A 13,473-nucleotide genomic window follows, 5' to 3' on the forward strand; every position below is an offset into this window, starting at 1 on the left:
TCACCCTCCCATCACTATACCCACCCCTCACCCTCTCATCACTACACCTATACCCTCCCCTCACCCTCTCTCTCTCTCTCTCTCCAGGAGGGCCAGGCAGTGGTAAGGGAACCCAGAGTCTGAAGATAGCAGCGTGCTATGGGTTCCAGTATGTCTCTGTAGGAGAGCTGCTCAGGAAGAAGATGATTCACAACGCCACCAGCAACAGGAAGTGGAGTCTCATCGCCAAGATCATCACCAATGGGGAGCTGGCACCTCAGGTATGCTTGTCTCACCCTATTCCCTAATCCCTATTCCCTAATCCCTAATCCCTATTCCCTGTTTAGTACATAGATAGTCACCCACAGGGAGTTGGATGTAGTCCCTACATAGTGCATCCCAGTCCCTGTATAGTGTATCCTGGTCCCTGTATAGTGTATCCTGGTCCCTGTATAGTGTATCCTGGTCCCTGTATAGTGTATCCTGGTCCCTGTATAGTGTATCCTGGTCCCTGTATAGTGTGTCCTGGTCCCTGTATAGTGTGTCCTGGTCCCTGTATAGTGTATCCTGGCCCCTGTATAGTGTATCCTGGTCCCTGTATAGTGTATCCTGGTTCCTGTATAGTGTATCCTGGCCCCTGTATAGTGTATCCTGGTCCCTGTATAGTGTATCCTGGTCCCTGTATAATGTATCCAGTCCCCTGGTCCCTGTATAGTGTATCCTGGTCCCTGTATAGTGTATCCTGGTCCCTGTATAGTGTATCCAGTCCCCTGGTCCCTGTATAGTGTATCCTGGTGCCTGTATAGTGTATCCTGGTCCCTGTATAGTGTATCCTGATCCCTGTATAGTGTATCCTGGTCCCTGTATAGTGTATCCTGGTCCCTGTATAGTGTATCCTGGTCCCTGTATAGTGTATCCAGTCCCCTGGTCCCTGTATAGTGTATCCTGGTCCCTGTATAGTGTATCCTGGTCCCTGTATAGTGTATCCTGGTCCCTGTATAGTGTATCCTGGTCCCTGTATAGTGTATCCTGGTCCCTGTATAGTGTACCCTGGTCCCTGTATAGTGTATCCTTGTCCCTGTATAGTGTATCCTGGTCCCTGTATAGTGTATCCTGGTCCCTGTATAGTGTATCCTGGTCCCTGTATAATGTATCCAGTCCCCTGGTCCCTGTATAATGTATCCAGTCCCCTGGTCCCTGTATAGTGTATCCAGTCCCCTGGTCCCTGTATAATGTATTGAGTCCCCTGGTCCCTGTATAGTGTATCTAGTCCCCTGGTCCCTATATAATGTATCCAATCCCCTGGTCCCTGTATAGTGCAATACATATGAGATGTACCTGCACCTGGGGTTACTACAGAGAGGATTGGGACGAGGATGAGGAAGATGATGAAGATGACGATAAGGTCAAATAAGGGTGTAGTGGAGTTCGTCCAATGAACCATGCAGGTTGGATGAGTCACTTCTAAGACCTGCCTTGGGACCTGTCTTTAGCTCGATGGGCTAAAATTGTCTTGATCGGGTAACATTATCTTGACGGGCTAACATTATCTTGATGGGCTAACATTGTGACGGGCTAACATTATTTTGACAGGCTAACATTATCGTGGCGGGCTAACATTACCTTGGCGGACTAACATTATCGTGACGGGCTAACATTATCTTGGCGGACTAACATTATCGTGGCGGGCTAACATTACCTTGGCGGGCTAACATTATCTTGACGGGCTAACATTTTCGTTGCGGGCTAACATTATCTTGATGGGCTAACATTATCTTGACGGGCTAACATTATCTTGACGCGCTAACATTATCTTGACCGGCTAACATTATCTTGACCGGCTAACATTATCTTGACCGACTAACATTATCTTGACACGCTAACATTATCTTGCCCGGCTAACATTATCGTGACGGGCTAACATTATCGTGACGGGCTAACATTATCTTGACAGGGCAACATTATCTTGATGGGCTAACATTACCGTAATGGGCTAACATTATCGTGCCGGGCTAACATTATCGTGACGGGAGAACATTATCGTGACGGGCTAACATTATAGTGACGGGCTGACATTATCATGACGGGCTGACATTATCTTGATGGGCTGACATTATCGTGACGGGCTAATATTATCGTGACGGGCTAACATTATTGTGACGGGCTAACATTATTGTCACGGGCTGACATTATCTTGACGGGCTGACTGTATCTTGACGGGCTGACATTATCGTGACGGGCTAACATTATCGTGACGGGCTAACATTATCGTGACGGGCTAACATTACCGTAACGGGCTAACATTATCGTGACAGGCTAACATTATCGTGACGGGCTAACATTATCTTGATGGGCGGCAGGGTAGCCTAGTATTTAGAGCGTTGGACTAGTAACCTAAAGGTTGCTGCATCGAATCCCCGAGCTGACAAGGTATAAATCTGTCAATCTGCCTCTGAACAAGGCAGTTAACCCACTGTTCCCCTGAACAAGGCAGTTAACCCACTGTTCCCCTAAACAAGGCAGTTAACCCACTGTTCCCCTGAACAAGGCAGTTAACCCACTGTTCCCCTGAACAAGGCAGTTAACCCACTGTTCCCCTGAACAAGGCAGTTAACCCACTGTTCCCCTGAACAAGGCAGTTAACCCACTGTTCCCCTGAACAAGGCAGTTAACCCACTGTTCCCCTAAACAAGGCAGTTAACCCACTGTTCCCCTGAACAAGGCAGTTAACCCACTGTTCCCCTGAACAAGGCAGTTAACCCACTGTTCCCCTGAACAAGGCAGTTAACCCACTGTTCCCCTGAACAAGGCAGTTAACCCACTGTTCCCCTGAACAAGGCAGTTAACCCACTGTTCCCCTGAACAAGGCAGTTAACCCACTGTTCCCCTAAACAAGGCAGTTAACCCACTGTTCCCCTGAACAAGGCCCACTGTTCCCCTGAACAAGGCAGTTAACCCACTGTTCCCCTGAACAAGGCAGTTAACCCACTGTTCCCCCTGAACAAGGCAGTTAACCCACTGTTCCCCTGAACAAGGCAGTTAACCCACTGTTCCTCTGAACAAGGCAGTTAACCCACTGTTCCCCTGAACAAGGCAGTTAACCCACTGTTCCTAGACCAGTTAAGCCACTGTTCCCCCTGAACAAGGCAGTTAACCCACTGTTCCCCTGAACAAGGCAGTTAACCCACTGTTCCCCTGAACAAGGCAGTTAACCCACTGTTCCCCTGAACAAGGCAGTTAACCCACTGTTCCCCTGAACAAGGCAGTTAACCCACTGTTCCCCTGAACAAGGCAGTTAACCCACTGTTCCCCTGAACAAGGCAGTTAACCCACTGTTCCCCTGAACAAGGCAGTTAACCCACTGTTCCCCTGAACAAGGCAGTTAACCCACTGTTCCTAGACCAGTTAACCCACTGTTCCCCCTGAACAAGGCAGTTAACCCACTGTTCCCCTGAACAAGGCAGTTAACCCACTGTTCCCCTGAACAAGGCAGTTAACCCACTGTTCCCCTGAACAAGGCAGTTAACCCACTGTTCCCCTGAACAAGGCAGTTAACCCACTGTTCCCCTGAACAAGGCAGTTAACCCACTGTTCCCCTGAACAAGGCAGTTAACCCACTGTTCCCCTGAACAAGGCAGTTAACCCACTGTTCCCCTGAACAAGGCAGTTAACCCACTGTTCCCCCTGAACAAGGCAGTTAACCCACTGTTCCCCTGAACAAGGCAGTTAACCCACTGTTCCCCTGAACAAGGCAGTTAACCCACTGTTCCCCCTGAACAAGGCAGTTAACCCACTGTTCCCCTGAACAAGGCAGTTAACCCACTGTTCCCCTGAACAAGGCAGTTAACCCACTGTTCCCCCTGAACAAGGCAGTTAACCCACTGTTCCCCCTGAACAAGGCAGTTAACCCACTGTTCCCCCTGAACAAGGCAGTTAACCCACTGTTCCCCCTGAACAAGGCAGTTAACCCCCTGTTCCCCCTGAACAAGGCAGTTAACCCACTGTTCCCCTGAACAAGGCAGTTAACCCACTGTTCCCCCTGAACAAGGCAGTTAACCCACTGTTCCCCCTGAACAAGGCAGTTAACCCACTGTTCCCCCTGAACAAGGCAGTTAACCCACTGTTCCCCCTGAACAAGGCAGTTAACCCACTGTTCCCCCTGAACAAGGCAGTTAACCCACTGTTCCCCTGAACAAGGCAGTTAACCCACTGTTCCTAGACCAGTTAACCCACTGTTCCCCTGAACAAGGCAGTTAACCCACTGTTCCCCCTGAACAAGGCAGTTAACCCACTGTTCCCCCTGAACAAGGCAGTTAACCCACTGTTCCCCCTGAACAAGGCAGTTAACCCACTGTTCCCCTGAACAAGGCAGTTAACCCACTGTTCCCCTGAACAAGGCAGTTAACCCACTGTTCCCCCTGAACAAGGCAGTTAACCCACTGTTCCCCTGAACAAGGCAGTTAACCCACTGTTCCCCTGAACAAGGCAGTTAACCCACTGTTCCCCCTGAACAAGGCAGTTAACCCACTGTTCCCCTGAACAAGGCAGTTAACCCACTGTTCCCCTGAACAAGGCAGTTAACCCACTGTTCCCCCTGAACAAGGCAGTTAACCCACTGTTCCCCCTGAACAAGGCAGTTAACCCACTGTTCCCCCTGAACAAGGCAGTTAACCCACTGTTCCCCCTGAACAAGGCAGTTAACCCACTGTTCCCCCTGAACAAGGCAGTTAACCCACTGTTCCCCCTGAACAAGGCAGTTAACCCACTGTTCCCCCTGAACAAGGCAGTTAACCCACTGTTCCCCCTGAACAAGGCAGTTAACCCACTGTTCCCCCTGAACAAGGCAGTTAACCCACTGTTCCCCCTGAACAAGGCAGTTAACCCACTGTTCCCCTGAACAAGGCAGTTAACCCACTGTTCCTAGACCAGTTAACCCACTGTTCCCCTGAACAAGGCAGTTAACCCACTGTTCCCCCTGAACAAGGCAGTTAACCCACTGTTCCCCCTGAACAAGGCAGTTAACCCACTGTTCCCCCTGAACAAGGCAGTTAACCCACTGTTCCCCTGAACAAGGCAGTTAACCCACTGTTCCCCCTGAACAAGGCAGTTAACCCACTGTTCCCCCTGAACAAGGCAGTTAACCCACTGTTCCCCCTGAACAAGGCAGTTAACCCACTGTTCCCCCTGAACAAGGCAGTTAACCCACTGTTCCCCCTGAACAAGGCAGTTAACCCACTGTTCCCCCTGAACAAGGCAGTTAACCCACTGTTCCCCCTGAACAAGGCAGTTAACCCACTGTTCCCCCTGAACAAGGCAGTTAACCCACTGTTCCCCGGTAGGCCGTCATTGGAAATAAGAATGAATAAATACATATTAAATAAATACATTATCTTGATGGGAGGGATTGTTCTATTCTCGCATCTCATTACCAACGTCCTGGTTGTCTGCCAGCCATGACTCAGCTGTCAGCTGCTTGAAAAGGCACCCTATTCCCTATATAGCGCACTACTTTGTTCACTACCCTATGGACCCTGGACCCATAGTAGTGCACTGTATAGGGAATAGGGTACTATTTGGGACGCAAGGCTGGGTCCTGTGTGGCCCACTGTGTCTTTATGAGCAACAAACACCCCATCTCCTCGTCCTCACTTAGCTGATAGAACCACGACCTGTTCTGTCCATTTAACTGATTAAGGCTGGTGGACAGTGTGTGTTTGTGTGTGTGTGTGTGTGTGTGTGTGTGTGTGTGTGTGTGTGTGTGTGTGTGTGTGTGTGTGTGTGTGTGTGTGTGTTTGCCAAATCAAATCATATTTTTATTCACCTGCTTCATAAACAACAGGTATAGACTAACAGTGAAATGCTTGCTTACGGGGCCCTTCACAACGTGGACAACAATAGATGAATAATAACATAAGGAATAAATACGCAATGATTAAACTATAACTTGTCTATATATATATATACGGGTCACCAGGACCAAGTCGATGTGCAGGGGTACGAGGTAATTGACATAGGTAAATAGTTAACCTCTATATATCTAACTATTCATCAGTGTCATGACTTGGGGGTAGAAGCTGTTCAGGGTTATTTTTTAGATTAGATTGTTACTCATGTCCCGTATTTAAACTAAATCATGCATTTTCCCTGTTGATTTGAGCAAACTGTGCAGTAACATTCTACCCCCTCTAGCCATGGGAGAACATGTCATGCTAAAACTAAACTGTTAGTCTCTGGATCAGCATCAACACACAGGGCAGTGGAAAACTAAACTGTTAGTCTCTGGATCAGCATCAACACACAGGGCAGCATCAACACACAGGGCAGTGGAAAACTAAACTGTTAGTCTCTGGATCAGCATCAACGCACAGGGCAGCATCAACACACAGGGTAGTGGAAAACTAAACTGTTAGTCTCTGGATCAGCATCAACACACAGGGCAGCATCAACACACAGGGCAGCATCAACACACAGGGCAGTGGAAAACTAAACTGTTAGTGTCTGGATCAGCATCAACACACAGGGCTGCATCAACAGACAGGGCAGTGGAAAACTAAACTGTTAGTCTCTGGATCAGCATCAACACACAGATCAGCATCAACACACAGGGCAGCATCAACACACAGGGCAGTGGAAAACTAAACTGTTAGTCTCTGGATCAGCATCAACACACAGGGCAGCATCAACACACAGGGCAGCATCAACACACAGGGCAGCATCAACACACAGGGCAGTGGAAAACTAAACTGTTAGTCTCTGGATCAGCATCAACACACAGGGCAGTGGAAAACTAAACTGTTAGTCTCTGGATCAGCATCAACACACAGGGCAGTGGAAAACTAAACTGTTAGTGTCTGGATCAGCATCAACACACAGGGCAGCATCAACACACAGGGCAGCATCAACACACAGGGCAGTGGAAAACTAAACTGTTAGTCTCTGGATCAGCATCAACATACAGGGCAGCATCAACACACAGGGCAGCATCAACACACAGGGCAGCATCAACACACAGGGCAGTGGAAAACTAAACTGTTAGTCTCTTGATCAGCATCAACACACAGGGCAGCATCAACACACAGGGCAGCATCAACACACAGGGCAGTGGAAAACTAAACTGTTAGTCTCTGGATCAGCATCAACACACATGGCAGCATCAACACACAGGGCAGCATCAACACACAGGGCAGTGGAAAACTAAACCGTTAGTCTCTGGATCAGCATCAACACACAGGGCAGCATCAACACACAGGGCAGCATCAACACACAGGGCAGTGGAAAACTAAACTGTTAGTCTCTGGATCAGCATCAACACACAGGGCAGCATCAACACACAGGGCAGTGGAAAACTAAACCGTTAGTCTCTGGATCAGCATCAACACACAGGGCAGCATCAACACACAGGGCAGTGGAAAACTAAACCGTTAGTCTCTGGATCAGCATCAACACACAGGGCAGCATCAACACACAGGGCAGCATCAACACACAGGGCAGTGGAAAACTAAACCGTTAGTCTCTGGATCAGCATCAACACACAGGGCAGCATCAACACACAGGGCAGCATCAACACACAGGGCAGTGGAAAACTAAACTGTTAGTCTCTGGATCAGCATCAACACACAGGGCAGCATCAACACACAGGGCAGTGGAAAACTAAACTGTTAGTCTCTGGATCAGCATCAACACACAGGGCAGCATCAACACACAGGGCAGCATCAACACACAGGGCAGTGGAAAACTAAACCGTTAGTCTCTGGATCAGCATCAACACACAGGGCAGCATCAACACACAGGGCAGTGGAAAACTAAACCGTTAGTCTCTGGATCAGCATCAACACACAGGGCAGCATCAACACACAGGGCAGTGGAAAACTAAACCGTTAGTCTCTGGATCAGCATCAACACACAGGGCAGCATCAACACACAGGGCAGCATCAACACACAGGGCAGTGGAAAACTAAACCGTTAGTCTCTGGATCAGCATCAACACACAGGGCAGCATCAACACACAGGGCAGCATCAACACACAGGGCAGTGGAAAACTAAACCGTTAGTCTCTGGATCAGTATCTTCACTGTACTACAGTGTTTTTTTTCCTGTTGGTTGTTGACTTCTGTTTTGATACTAGCTCTATTTCCTTACAGGAGACCACCATCACTGAGATTAAACAGAAGATCATGAAGATCCCAGACGCTAGCGGGATCGTGATTGATGGGTTCCCTCGTGACGTGGGACAGGCACTTTCTTTTGAGGACCAGGTGAGAAATAGACCTGTGGTATTGCTATATTACTGTATACTACTATTTTACCTTTATTTAACTAGGCAAGTCAGTTAAGAACAAATTCTTATTTTCAATGACGGCCTAGGAACAGGAACAGTGGGTACCTTGTCAGCTCGGGGATTTGTACTTGCAACCTTCCGGTTACTAGTCTAACGCTCTAACCACTAGGCTACCCTGACGCCCCTACTATACCACTGTAATATATTGCTATATTACTGCATACTACTTTACCACTGTAATATATTGCTATATTACTGCATACTACTATACCACTGTAATATATTGCTATATTACTGCATACTACTATACCACTGTAATATATTACTATATTACTGTATACTACTATACCACTGTAATATATTGCTATATTGTTATAGTACTGCATACTACTATACCACTGTAATATATAGCTATATTGCTATATTACTGTATCCTACTATACCACTGTAATATATTGCTATATTACTGCATACTACTATACCACTGTAATATATTGCTATATTACTGCATACTACTATACCACTGTAATATATTGCTATATTACTGCATACTACTATACCACTGTAATATATTGCTATATTACTGTATACTACTATACCACTGTAATATATTGCTATATTACTGTATACTACTATACCACTGTAATATATTGCTATATTACTGTATACTACTATACCACTGTAATATATTACTATATTACTGTATACTACTATACCACTGTAATATATTGCTATATTGCTATAGTACTGCATACTACTATACCACTGTAATATATTGCTATATTACTGTATACTACTATACCACTGTAATATATTACTATATTACTGTATACTACTATACCACTGTAATATATTGCTATATTGTTATAGTACTGCATACTACTATACCACTGTAATATATAGCTATATTGCTATATTACTGTATCCTACTATACCACTGTAATATATTGCTATATTACTGCATACTACTATACCACTGTAATATATTGCTATATTACTGCATACTACTATACCACTGTAATATATTGCTATATTACTGCATACTACTATACCACTGTAATATATTGCTATATTACTGTATACTACTATACCACTGTAATATATTGCTATATTACTGTATACTACTATACCACTGTAATATATTGCTATATTACTGTATACTACTATACCACTGTAATATATTACTATATTACTGTATACTACTATACCACTGTAATATATTGCTATATTGCTATAGTACTGCATACTACTATACCACTGTAATATATTGCTATATTACTGTATACTACTATACCACTGTAATATATTACTATATTACTGTATACTACTATACCACTGTAATATATTGCTATATTGTTATAGTACTGCATACTACTATACCACTGTAATATATGACTATATTGCTATATTACTGTATCCTACTATACCACTGTTATACAGTGCCTTGCGAAAGTATTCGGCCCCCTTGAACTTTGCGACCTTTTGCCACATTTCAGGCTTCAAACATAAAGATATAAAACTGTATTTTTTTGTGAAGAATCAACAACAAGTGGGACACAATCATGAAGTGGAACGAAATTTATTGGATATTTCAAACTTTTTTAACAAATCAAAAACTGAAAAATTGGGCGTGCAAAATTATTCAGCCCCCTTAAGTTAATACTTTGTACCTTTTGCTGCGATTACAGCTGTAAGTCGCTTGGGGTATGTCTCTATCAGTTTTGCACATCGAGAGACTGAAATTTTTTCCCATTCCTCCTTGCAAAACAGCTCGAGCTCAGTGAGGTTGGATGGAGAGCATTTGTGAACAGCAGTTTTCAGTTCTTTCCACAGATTCTCGATTGGATTCAGGTCTGGACTTTGACTTGGCCATTCTAACACCTGGATATGTTTATTTTTGAACCATTCCATTGTAGATTTTGCTTTATGTTTTGGATCATTGTCTTGTTGGAAGACAAATCTCCGTCCCAGTCTCAGGTCTTTTGCAGACTCCATCGGGTTTTCTTCCAAAATGGTCCTGTATTTGGTTCCATCCATCTTCCCATCAATTTTAACCATCTTCCCTGTCCCTGCTGAAGAAAAGCAGGCCCAAACCATGCTGCTGCCACCACCATGTTTGACAGTGGGGATGGTGTGTTCAGCTGTGTTGCTTTTACGCCAAACATAACGTTTTGCATTGTTGCCAAAAAGTTCAATTTTGGTTTCATCTGACCAGAGCACCTTCTTCCACATGTTTGGTGTGTCTCCCAGGTGGCTTGTGGCAAACTTTAAACAACATTTTTTATGGATATCTTTAAGAAATGGCTTTCTTCTTGCCACTCTTCCATAAAGGCCAGATTTGTGCAATATACGACTGATTGTTGTCCTATGGACAGAGTCTCCCACCTCAGCTGTAGATCTCTGCAGTTCATCCAGAGTGATCATGGGCCTCTTGGCTGCATCTCTGATCAGTCTTCTCCTTGTATGAGCTGAAAGTTTAGAGGGACGGCCAGGTCTTGGTAGATTTGCAGTGGTCTGATACTCCTTCCATTTCAATATTATCGCTTGCACAGTGCTCCTTGGGATGTTTAAAGCTTGGGAAATCTTTTTGTATCCAAATCCGGCTTTAAACTTCTTCACAACAGTATCTCGGTCCTGCCTGGTGTGTTCCTTGTTCTTCATGATGCTCTCTGCGCTTTTAACGGACCTCTGAGACTATCACAGTGCAGGAGCATTTATACGGAGACTTGATTACACACAGGTGGATTGTATTTATCATCATTAGTCATTTAGGTCAACATTGGATCATTCAGAGATCCTCACTGAACTTCTGGAGAGAGTTTGCTGCACTGAAAGTAAAGGGGCTGAATAATTTTGCACGCCCAATTTTTCAGTTTTTGATTTGTTTGAAATATCCAATAAATGTCGTTCCACTTCATGATTGTGTCCCACTTGTTGTTGATTCTTCACAAAAAAATACCGTTTTATATCTTTATGTTTGAAGCCTGAAATGTGGCAAAAGGTCGCAAAGTTCAAGGGGGCCGAATACTTTCGCAAGGCACTGTATATTACTATATTACTGTATACTACTATACCACTGTAATATATTGCTATATTACTGTATCCTACTAAACCACTGTTATATATTACTATATTACTGTATACTACTATACCACTGTAATATATTGCTATATTACTGCATACTACTATACCACTGTAATATATTGCTATATTACTGCATACTACTATACCACTGTAATATATACCTGACGGGTGTGGTTGGTTGAACATGACCACGTCTTCCCACACAGACAGAGTTCACACTTTATCTGGATAGTCCCACATAGAGGATCTACTGATAGTCATACTATCAACAAAGTATCTGTTGATAAGCAAATGCTTGCTAAAGCCTAGGTTCGGTTTGCTCCTAGCTGGACTCCCGTAACGGAAATATTACTGTTTTGCCCCTCATGAGATGCTTTAGCAACAACAACAGCCTCAAAATTCCTCAAAATAGTCGTAATTAATTTAGACCTTTTTGCAGAGAAGGTCTTAGTGTGCAATTTTACATCTAAGATGTTTGGTGCAGTATTTCTCAAATAAAAAAAATCTGCTTGAACACTAGTTGTCTAGCCCAAAACGAGTTCCCATTCCTACTAGAAGTAGTACCGTTGACCAATCATCGCCGAAGGGGAGTAGACTACTGAACTTCGAACTGCCTCAAGATGTTGTGTGTAGATCCTCTGTTCTCCAGGTCGTTGCTGTAAATGAGAATGTGTTCTCAGTCAATTTACCTGGTAAAATAAAAATACATTAAAACAGGCAACAACAACAAAAACCTGCTGAAGACCAAAATGTCGTCATAATATATGGGCAAAATGTTTTGACGCAACAGACTTTAGGTTAGGGTTAGAATAAGGGTTAGGACTAGGGTTAGAATAAGGGTTAGGACTAGGGTTAGAATAAGGGTTAGGACTAGGGTTAGAATAAGGGTTAGGACTAGGGTTAGAATAAGGGTTAGGACTAGGGTTAGAATAAGGGTTAGGACTAGGGTTAGAATAAGGGTTAGGAGTAGGGTTAGGATAAGGGTTAGGACTAGGGTTAGAATAAGGGTTAGGACTAGGGTTAGAATAAGGGTTAGGAGTAGGGTTAGAATAAGGGTTAGGAGTAGGGTTAGAATAAGGGTTAGGACTAGGGTTAGAATAAGGGTTAGGAGTAGGGTTAGAATAAGGGTTAGGAGTAGGGTTAGAATAAGGGTTAGGACTAGGGTTAGAATAAGGGTTAGGAGTAGGGTTAGAATAAGGGTTAGGAGTAGGGTTAGAATAAGGGTTAGGAGTAGGGTTAGAATAAGGGTTAGGAGTAGGGTTAGAATAAGGGTTAGGGCTAGGGTTAGAATAAGGGTTAGGACTAGGGTTAGAATAAGGGTTAGGAGTAGGGTTAGAATAAGGGTTAGGACTAGGGTTAGAATAAGGGTTAGGAGTAGGGTTAGAATAAGGGTTAGGACTAGGGTTAGAATAAGGGTTAGGACTAGGGTTAGAATAAGGGTTAGGAGTAGGGTTAGAATAAGGGTTAGGACTAGGGTTAGAATAAGGGTTAGGACTAGGGTTAGAATAAGGGTAAGGCTTAAGGTTAGGGTTAGGGTTAGAATAAGGGTTAGGCTTAAGGTTAGAATAAGGGTAAGGCTTAAGGTTAGGGTTAGGGTTAGAATAAGGGTTAGGCTTAAGGTTAGAATAAGGGTAGGGTTTTAGGTTAAGGTTAGAATAAGGGTTTTAGGTTAGGGTTAGAATAAGGGTTTTAGGTTAGGGTTAGAATAAGGGTAGGGCTTTAGGTTAGGGTCAGAATAAGGGTAGGGATTTAGGTTAGGGTTAGGGTCAGAATAAGGGTAAGGCTTAAGGTTAGGGTTAGGGTTAGAATAAGGGTTTTAGGTTAGGGTTAGAATAAGGGTTTTAGGTTAGGGTTAGAATAAGGGTAGGACTTTAGGTTAGGGTTAGGGTCAGAATAAGGGTAGAGCTTAAGGTTAGGGTCAGAATAAGGGTAGAGTTTAAGGTTAGGGTCAGAATAAGGGCAGAGCTTAAGGTTAGGGTTAGAATAAGGGTAGAGTTTTAGGTTAGGGTTAGAATAAGGGTATGGCTTTAGGTTAGGGGCAGAATAAGGGTAGAGCTTAAGGTTAGGTGGGGTGGTTAATTTCTTTACTATCAGATGAGGAGAGACAAACTTATCACACAAGTCAGAGTTAT

General features: G+C 44.3%; 1 protein-coding gene across 1 annotated transcript in view; it reads left to right on the forward strand.

The window, feature by feature from the left end:
* The window catches only part of LOC139377209 (adenylate kinase 5), a 188,899-nt gene that overhangs the window by 15,132 nt on the left and 160,294 nt on the right, over window positions 1–13,473 (forward strand). Inside the window, exons 4-5 of the mRNA XM_071120209.1 lie at window positions 88–260; window positions 8,121–8,234. Of these exons, the coding sequence (XP_070976310.1) occupies window positions 88–260; window positions 8,121–8,234 (287 nt within the window). The remainder of the gene's footprint in view (window positions 1–87; window positions 261–8,120; window positions 8,235–13,473) is intronic.

This window comes from Oncorhynchus clarkii, chromosome 20 (genome assembly GCF_045791955.1).
Source record: "Oncorhynchus clarkii lewisi isolate Uvic-CL-2024 chromosome 20, UVic_Ocla_1.0, whole genome shotgun sequence".
Taxonomy (NCBI): domain Eukaryota; kingdom Metazoa; phylum Chordata; class Actinopteri; order Salmoniformes; family Salmonidae; genus Oncorhynchus; species Oncorhynchus clarkii.